The sequence below is a fragment of the Ambystoma mexicanum genome, chromosome 10 (genome assembly GCF_040938575.1).
Source record: "Ambystoma mexicanum isolate Mex_15411 chromosome 10, UKY_AmexF1_1, whole genome shotgun sequence".
Classification (NCBI taxonomy): Eukaryota; Metazoa; Chordata; class Amphibia; order Caudata; family Ambystomatidae; genus Ambystoma; species Ambystoma mexicanum.
This window is the reverse complement of record NC_090932.1, coordinates 1415400132-1415409796: the sequence shown is the minus strand read 5'-3', so window position 1 is coordinate 1415409796 and position 9665 is coordinate 1415400132. Positions and strand designations below refer to the sequence as shown.

General features: G+C 47.3%; 1 protein-coding gene across 1 annotated transcript in view; it reads right to left on the bottom strand.

The window, feature by feature from the left end:
* Positions 1-6559: 6559 nt before the first annotated feature.
* Positions 6560-9665, bottom strand: part of SART3 (spliceosome associated factor 3, U4/U6 recycling protein) — a 559753-nt gene continuing 556647 nt past the window's right edge. The window contains exon 19 of the mRNA XM_069619464.1: positions 6560-7569. Coding sequence (XP_069475565.1) covers positions 7389-7569 — 181 coding nt within the window. The 3' untranslated portion in view covers positions 6560-7388. The remainder of the gene's footprint in view (positions 7570-9665) is intronic.

The following is a 9665-nucleotide window of genomic DNA, read 5'->3' as shown; positions in this document are numbered from 1 at the left end:
CGGCTTCCCTGCCTCCCACAGTTCAGGCGGTTCCACACCAGCCTCCGTATCCAGTCTCCACACCTCAGCCCTCGGCGCCCAGCACTGCTCCAGCTGCTCCGGACCAACCGGACTCCCTAGTGGACACCGATACGGAGGACGACCCCGACACCATCTTCAGGCCTTCCATGAACGACTCACAGGTTTGGCCGAATACCTGGGCCTTCCACAACCCAAGGTGGAACAACCAGAGGCGGGGGTCCTGGCCGTGCTCCTCACTCTACACCCTGTGGCAAGAATGGGGATCCCAATGCAGAAGGACGTTGTCGCCTTGGCCAAAAAGGGATGGCTTAAACCCCATTTGGGGCAGCCTCCCAACCGGCGCCTCGACAGCAAGTAGAGGCAATTGGAGGGGGATCCACTCTTGCGGTCGGCACACCCTCAACCACACTCTTCAGTGATTGCTGCAGCCTCACTTCACTCCAAGCCTCAGTTGTCCTTGGCTACCTCGTCTTCAGCGCTTCTATGCAAGGAGGAGAAGATATTGGAGGCATATGGAAAGGTCTATTCCAACGCCTCACTGCACATTCGTCAGTCTAATGTGGATGCCATGCTCGCAGCCGTTAATCAGAGGCTTTGGCTGGAAATAGACAACTTCCTTCCAGAACTTCCAGTGCACAGTCAGGCACATTTCAAGGCGGAGCTGGCAGAAGCAAAAATGGTGGCTCAGGACATAATACAATTCACTGTCGCGCATATAGACACCTCAGGCCATGCCATCTGCATCGCCACAGATATGAGGATGATGGTCTGACTACAGGCTACCAAATTCAACCCGGATGTCCAGGAACGCATATTGGACCTTCCATTTGAGGGTGGCGACCTTTTTCATTCCACCACCGATATGGAGCTAGATAGGAAGAAAAACAGTTCCCAGACTGCAAAATCCTTCTCTATCCTCACAAAGTCCACGCCCAAGTCGCACAGCCAGACGCATCAGTGTTCTGACAAGGGCCAGGCCTTCGGCAGATTCCGGGGCTTCCAGGAACACAGGTCAAGACAGCCAGACCGGTCTCCAAGTCAGCACCAGCGTAAACAGCACAAGGCAGGGAGCAAGGGTTTCCTTCAGTCGCCCTCCTCCGCCCCACCCTCAGAGGGAAAGAAGGCACGACACACCCCTCCAGGACCACGCTTCTCTCTGGTGGGGGGCAGGCTTGCCCTACACACATTATTGGCATGCAAGTTTTGCAGACCCATGGATACCCTGGTCTCCAGGGGCTACCGCCTACCGGTTCTGCCCTCCCCTCTATACTCCCCTCCAACAGATTGGGACAATAACTCTATTGGCAGAGATATGATCGCTCATAGAGAGTCAGGCAGTGGAAGAAGTCCCAGCCTCCCAGCTGAGGATGGGCTTCTACTCCAGGGTTTTCGCCATACAGAAGAAGAATCAGGCTGGCCTGAGAGTTGTATTGGACCTTTACACCTTGAACCTTTCCCTCCCTCTTCAAAAGTGCAAGATGGTCGTCCCAGCGCTTATTGCGGAAACACTGCAGGGGAGACTGGATGTGCTACCTGGATCTGAAGGATGCGTACCTGCACGTCCCGATTTGGCAGCCTCAACCATCCTTTCTGAGATTCAGGATCATGGGCTTTCATTTCTAAAACAAGGTTCTACCTTTTGGCATCAATTCAGCCCCCAGTGTCTTTACCAGACCCATGAATGTGGTGGCAGCCCTTTTCAGGGCCCAGGTGAACCATGTTTATCCAGACCTAGACAACTGGATCGTCAGGGCGAGATCCCCGCAGGCGGTTCAGCACACCTCCTCCACCCTCATGAATACACTACACGATTTGGGATTTACCATCAACCTCAAGAAGTCACAGCTGGAGCCCACTCAGAATCTAACTTTCATAGGCCTCATCTGGGATACGAGCTCTGAGACAATTTTTCCCTCGGAGGACAAGGTTGCAGCCATCAAGAGGGTCACAAGTCATTTTCTCAGCAGAGTGTTGACCTCGGCATGGTGGTACCAGCACCTCTTGGGTATCATGGCAGCATGTCTACTGGCAGTGCCATACACAACGCTCAGAATGAGATGATTGCAGCTGCACTTTGCAACCTCATGGAGTCAGGAGCGGGGATCCCAGGCGGAACTCGTCAACATTCCTCCCTTTCTCCACCAGGACCTGCAACTTGAGGATAGGCAGGCCCTTCAGGCAACCAGCACCGTAGGTTACCATCACCACTGACTCTTCCATGGAGGGCTGGGGAGCCACCCTGGACAACCCCAGCGTCCATGGAGTCTGGTCTCTTCAGGAACAGGAGGGCCATATTAACGGGCTGGGACTGGAGGTGACCTGGCTTGCTCTTAAAGCCTTCCTGCCGATGATCAATGGCAAGGCAATCCCCATCCAGGCGGCCAACTCCACCAGCATGTATTACATCAACAAGCAGGGTGGCATCAGATCTCCTCCCCTATGCATCTTACCAGTCAACATTTCGGAGTGGGCTCTGCAGAACAACATGCACCTGAGAGGTATGCACCTCCCAGGGGAGTCCAACCTGGAGGCGGACAGGCTCAGCAGGCTGGGTGCGCACAATTACAAATGGCAGTCGAGCTATCAGGTCCTTCAGGGGATCTTCAACAGATGGGTCATCCCCAAGTAGACCTCTCTGCCACCTGGTCCAACAGGTGGTGCCCCCAGTATGCATCCTGGCAGGGACAGGGCTGGGGGACGCGATGCCAATCGAGTGGAACAACATGAACGTGTATGCCTTCCCTCCCACCCCTCTGGTCCACAGGGTAATCTGCAAGATCAGAGAGGCTCGGCACCTTGGTATCATCCCAATAGCTCCATGGTGGCCCGCAAGAGCATGGTTCTCGCAATTTATGAACTTCTCAGCCTGTCGGAACAGGCCCTGGTGCACCTTCTGCTGGGTACAGCTCACTCACTCACAGCAGGGAGGCACGGGCATCCACCCCACCCCCCATAGGTTAGCCCTCGCAGGGTGGTTCCTGAACAGGTCACCTTAAAACAACTGTGTCACAGGCTAACCTAGACATCATACAGGGGCCAAGAAGCAACACTACTATGAGTCAGTACAAGAGCAAGTGGACTAGGTTTTGTCACTGGGCAGAATCAAAGGTCAATCCCTTGATTTGCATGTTGGACAACGCGCTGTCCTTCTCTGCACACTCCAGGATGCAAGTAGACAATTGCCGCACCTATCTGGCAGCCATCCGAGCCTACAGGAACTTTGAGGAGGATGTCTTTTCATCCTCCAACCCGATAGTTAAGACATTTTGCAAGCCTCACCAGGCTCTACCCACCTATCAAGAAGCCACACGCTGTGTGGGACCTCAATGTAGTGTTGGGCACCCTGGGGCATGAATCATTTGAGCATATGGCGTCCGCAGACATCAGGCTGGTCACCATTAAAACAGCCATCTTGGGGGTGGGAGAGTCTTACGTCTGCATGCCGGGTCAGTGAAATCCAGGCATTGTTAGCTTCAGAACTCATCTTGCATTCTTACCAAGGTAGTCTCCTCGTTTCACCTCAATGAGGAGATGGTGCTACCTACTTTCTTTGCGGACCCCAAAGACGAAGCGCAGAGGGTTCTGCACTGTCTGGATGTCAGGTGTGCTCTAAAATTCTACCTGGACAGACCCAAGAGCTTCCGCAAATCGGAAGCGCTCTGTCACCTTCACTGGGTCAAGGCCAGGCTATCAAGCTTCCAAGGCCTCCATAGCAAGATGGATGGTGGCGGCCATCAAGGGAGCATATGAGGGGCAGCACAAACCACTCCCTGCAAATATGCATGTCCACGCTATCAGAGCCAAGGCCACAGCTGTGGCTTTCCAGAGGTACGTTCTGTGGCAGGTCATCAGTAAGGCGGCTACATGGGCTACGCGTTCGGCTTTCTGCAAGCACTACTGCTTGGATGCCAGCTCCAGGTCGGACGCACCATTTGGTCAGGTAGTTTTAAGGAACTTCTTTTCTTAGGCGGGTCACCTCTCCACCCTGGGTCTACATTCAGTTGTAATCGCCCATACAGTATGGAGGAACGGGGACGGAACGTAGGAATAATAAGTTACTCACCTTAGTGACTAACGCACTCCTAGTCCATAGTCCACTTTCCTCCATACGTCCCTCCATCCTCCCCCTTAATAAAACTGGTGTCATTAGGCAATGACAATATTGTCGACACGTCAAAGGGGACTGAGGAGTGGCACCAGTGGCACGTGATTTTTTCTGGTGAAGAAGGTTCAGTCTCCCGTCCGTAGCGAGGGACACCCATACAGTCTGGAGGAAAGGCGACTATGGACTAGGAGTTCCTTAGTCACTACGGTGAGTATCTTATAATTTATTGGTTAAAAGTAGAATCTATATTTTGGAAGAGTACTGAATTTAACTAGGGCTATGCCTACGGCTTCCCTCATATTTGGACTTGGCCTCCTTTCCAGACAGGCCATCATTAACTTGAAGAAACTGTCATTAAGGAATACTGTAGATCCTACCGCAAATTTCTTGCACATAGGCTTGAGTAACATCATGCATTCTAAGGCGTCTATTACACTGAATATCTGGATTTAAGGATGTATAATCATTTTGATATCCTTAAGTTTATCTACATCTGATCTGCACGAGAATCCAACCATAGTTAAGAGGAAGTTACAGCTTTTGGATTGGTCTGAAACTACGAACGCATCTTACAAATATCAATTATTTTCGTATATTGTGGCCACCGAAAAAGCACTGAAAATATCTAAGTAAGTTGCCAAATTAAAAATGGATGCACACTTTCTTGCGCCTTAAACTCAATTTGTATCCAACCACGGAGGTTATTGGTTGCTGGCAGAAGGTGCCCAGAGAGTATGTAGATTCTGCTTATGTAATGTTGAAACTTTAAACATCTATTTATTGGTTGCACTGTTTTGTACTTAAATAGTTTAAAATTCGTCAAACACGTTGTACATGATAAACGTTCTCTTCACAACAGAATGATTTTTGTTTATGAATTTTAAATGGTAATTTGCGGCCATTAACTATGTGCATAATATTTGGGGTGTTGATTCCTTTTCATTTAAGTAAAATGTATATCTGTTTTGTTAATTTTATATAAGATTTAATCATTGTGTACAGTTCTACAATTGGTTTTGTATTGTTGTTTGTGAAAGGTTTATAATAAACCAAAACACAGCTTAAAAGATACGTGGCTTACACGCACCCACGCATGTTTATTTCACTTCAAAGACTTGTGATTCTGCTTTCATTCACACAGACTTAAAGAAATACCAGGATGAGATTCCTCGTTCTCCATTTTCTCTCAGTGAAAATGGGCCTGGAAGGACAAGTGTCTGCATTCCAAGCTCTGATGGTATGCAGTTCCCAAATCTGTGAGCAATTGTCTCTTTGTAAGTGCAGCAGAGTGCTTGTTCAGTGGCCACATGGAGACTAAAGTGGTTCTGCTTGCTGGTTGCCATCACTGCAGATACCATATGTATACAGCAAGCGCTAGTTGTGCACCTGCTTAGGAAATCCATTTCCCACTTTCAGGTGACTGGAGCCCTCACACCCTTTTACTGACCTTCTCCATCAAGAAAACGGCACAAGTGGTTGAAGGCACACTTAGTTAAGGCATTTAAATTGCATCAGAACTGCATTTACAGATCCAATTAAACCATTAACTCTGAGAAGACTGCTTTGAAATAACAATGATGGGCACTTCAAGCACAACGTTTGATTCTTGATAAAGCTAGCTCAAAGAGATTCTGGGGGGGGTGTGTTTTGGGCAGGTAGTGGGTGGAATTGGCCATATGGATGAGTATGGCCATGGACAGTTAGTGTCTGTGTAAAAAAACAAGCTTTGTATACCTCCTCATATCCCATCTTCCCTGGAGTTATACTCCAATTAAATAGTTTCAGCATTTATGTGGCGCTTTACCGCCACCTAATAGCCAAAACTAAAAGTAGCACTGAAGATTAGAAGCATACCTTATATCGACCGACTGAGTAACAAGCAAGCTGAAGAGTATACTTGGGGGATAAAGAGATCCTTTGATTTTTGACACCATGCAGCTGGAAAGCTTTAGAATTTGACAACTGTCTCAGTAAAACCAAGACTCACTGTCACAGTAGTTCAGTTAAATTCACCGTATCCAAGACTGCCTCATTACAGGTTTGGCTGTGTGGCCAAAAACTGTGGTAATTACCACACCGCCGAACTACAGGTTTGGTTACCGCCAAACACCAGCCAAATTGGCAGAACTACTGCCAGTGGTAATTCCGGCAAAATCCCCATGGAGTTGTATGGACGCCAATAAATGGGAACCAACACCACCTACCACCACTTATAATGTGATAGTAATTCCGCTGGAGCAAGTGCTGGTAACTGTAAATCAGTTTGGTGGTATCTCAGTGGATTGCCTAAAAGAAAGCTCAGCACTTCCATGTAATTTCCAATATACATTATGTGACAGTTCAAAGTTGCTAGATAAAGATGAGAATTTTTTTTATCCCGGCCCTTTACCAAACTGTTCTGATTTGATAGAGAAAACGCAAAATCGTTCAGAATGGGAAGACACCCTGTATAGAGGAACATTTTTTAATTAAAAAAAACATGTCTGCACTTTACATTGGAACAAAAAAACAGAACAAAAATCAACCATTATCTGTCAAGAAAGGATTCAACAAGTTAACCAAAATAAATGGTCCATAGAAACAAATAACTTGAGTACAAAGCACATCTAAGGCTTCCAGTATTTGGATGCAGGAAAACTTAAAATCTAGGGCAATAACATGTTTACAAATGCACAATATAAAAAGGAAATAACAGACATCGGTCCTCAGAACATCCATTTGATTGATATACTGTACACAACTTCTCTCCCCACCCACCCCAGTAATAAAGTAGGCCATTGCGGTGACAGTACTAACAGATGTCAACTTTTCATTTACTAATAAAAGGTTTTACGGTTACTAGTTGGTTTGGAGAAAAGGACTGCGGAATACCTCAAAAGTGTTTTAGGAAGCCAAGTAAACAATCAGTTCATATGTTTAAATTGATGGAGCTGTACAATTGAAGCATTAGATTATGACTGTTTTCATTATATTGAAATGAATCACGTAAAAGCAGTACAACAAGAACATCTAGTCTCCACCCTCAATGTGAGGGATCAAATGCAGTCATTTCAATATTCCCCAAAACCATACTTCTGCTGGCTGAATCTCAGAAGGACCTTACACAGTATTTGCACAGCCCCACCCTCTGATAAAACCAAGCTTCCAACATGCTTCTTTTGCACTGTTATGCAATTGGTTTCCCATCATAGTGCCGGAGAACAGCCGGAACGACACCCAAAGGGGCATTTCCAGGTTTCCTATATGTTGCATGTTTGTATTATCACTTCTTCAGGAGCATCCTAGCAAAGTCTGCATTGGACATCTTTTTGGGCTCCTCTGCCGATTGAGAGGTGGCTGCAGACGGCTCCTGCATAGTGCCATTCTCTGCCTTTACAGCTGGCGTAGTCTGACGGTGTAGTGCTCGAGGCATCATTGCCAGCTGGGTTCTTCCGCGTCCCCTTCTGTAAAAAACGAAGTAACAGTACGGGTGAAAAGACTTATTTCCTTACCATTGCCTTTAAATTAAACTGAAGTCTGTAAATGAGGAGGTATTTTCTCCACATTTCCTGCACACCAATTCCCATAAAGCGTGTGATATTTTCTACAATGAAAGGATTCCACACAGTAATTTTATCCAAAGCGTTTTACAGAGCACATATTTACATACAATATCAACCAACCGAAATTGGTACTCCTTTATCGACCTCGGAAGGAAGGAAGGCTGAGTTGGCCTTGCCGGGATTTGAACCTGCGACCTGCAGATCACGCTCAGATCGCAGCAGCGAGCGCTCAACCCGCTGAGCTATTTTACAGGCTTTTACTAAACAGGCTTCCATTGAGCAAAATCATAGATTTCCATCATGCCTATAACACACTGACAGTTGCTAAAATGTCTAAATTGAATATTTGTCCAATAACACATAATCCTAAGTGTTAGGAAGGTTTAGTAAAGTCCTGTCTGAGACAAGACTTTAGAAAGCCTACCTTGGATGAAAAGGGGGACACCCATAGGTTTAGCATGAACTACCCAAAGTTTTGGTAGCAATGGCTGAGCAGCCAGGCTCAGTCTAAGAGGGTCCGTTACGGCAGTTGCGAAGGCAGCCTGCGACAAAAGTCCACAACAAGTTGTGCAAAAAAGCTACACTGCCACCAGCCTGTCAGATGAACTTGTAACAGTACTGTAACTGACAGTTACTGGAAAGCCGAAAAAAGGATACAATGTTTCCCCTCAGCACTCCACTTAAAGTGGGGAGTACCGATTTTGATAAATAAAATGTAGTTGGGACAAAAGAGTGTCCCCCTGCCCGGGGTAACATGTATTAACACAGGTAAAATTAAAAGGAAAGCTCAAGGAGCTCCTAGCAACGCTGCACAGAAAGTGCTGAGTGCTGCAATAATAAAAAGCAGATCCCAGAAAATATGGAGGAAAGCAGAACTCCATTAAAAAGTATCTAACAGAGATAAAAAGGGTTCCCATGGTCAGAGTAAAAGAATGAGTTAGTGGGGAAAAAGGTTATTTTTTTTTTTTTTATATTGCACACCCGGTACCCGAAGGCTAATGGGGGCAGACTAACAAATACAAAACATAAAAAAAATACAGGAGAGTAATTATCTAGACCTAGTGACCCTAGAGGGGTTTAGGCAAGGAACAAGTTACTTACCTGTAAATGTTGTTCTCCAGCATGGGTCTGGCATGGATTCACATGCTCATGAATATTCCCCGTCGTCAGGCTGGGAATCCTCGGTAAAGAAAAAACCAGTATCAGTTTCGTTTCTGATCTGTCTTTCGTAGTAATAACCAATCACTGGTCTCTGCGTCATACTGACCACAGCCAATGACTGCCCTCTACCCAAGCACCGCCTCTGGCAGCCATCTTCAGATTTGGAAGCACGTGAAGTGGCAGTATGACCAAGTGAAGAGCCGCAGAGGGGTAGGCGGGAGGGTTCGCATGTGAATCCATGCCAGACCCATGCTGGAGAACAACAGTTACAGGTAAGTAACTTGTTCCTTCTCCAGCATGGGGTCTGGCATGGATTCACATGCTCATGAATAAAGAATACCTAGCAGTACACACATGCACAACCACGGGAGGTGGCAAAGGCTCAACATTAAGCATTACATCAAACTCAACATTAAGCATCTTACCTCCTCACCAGGCTCACCTCAGGCGAACAGGTTGCGCAGCACTACTTGGCCGACCCTGGACTCCTCCCTGGAATCCCGATCGACGCAGTAGAATTTCGTGAAGGTGTGCGTCGACCTCCACGTAGCAGCCCTGCATATGTCCAACAGGGGCACACCAGAAAGGAACGCCGTGGTAGCTGCGATCGCTCTGGTGGAATGGGCTCTCGGACGGCCAGGCAGCGGTCGGTTTGCCAACCGATGACAGTACATGATACAGCCGGAGAGCCATCTGGAAATGGAAGCCTTCGAGAGAGCCTTCCCCTGATTGACAGGTCCAAAGTTCACAAAGCGTTGTGACGTCTTCCGAAAACACTTCGTGCGGTCCACGTAGAACTTCAGCGCTCTAGCCACAGCGAGTGCAAAGTCCTCTCA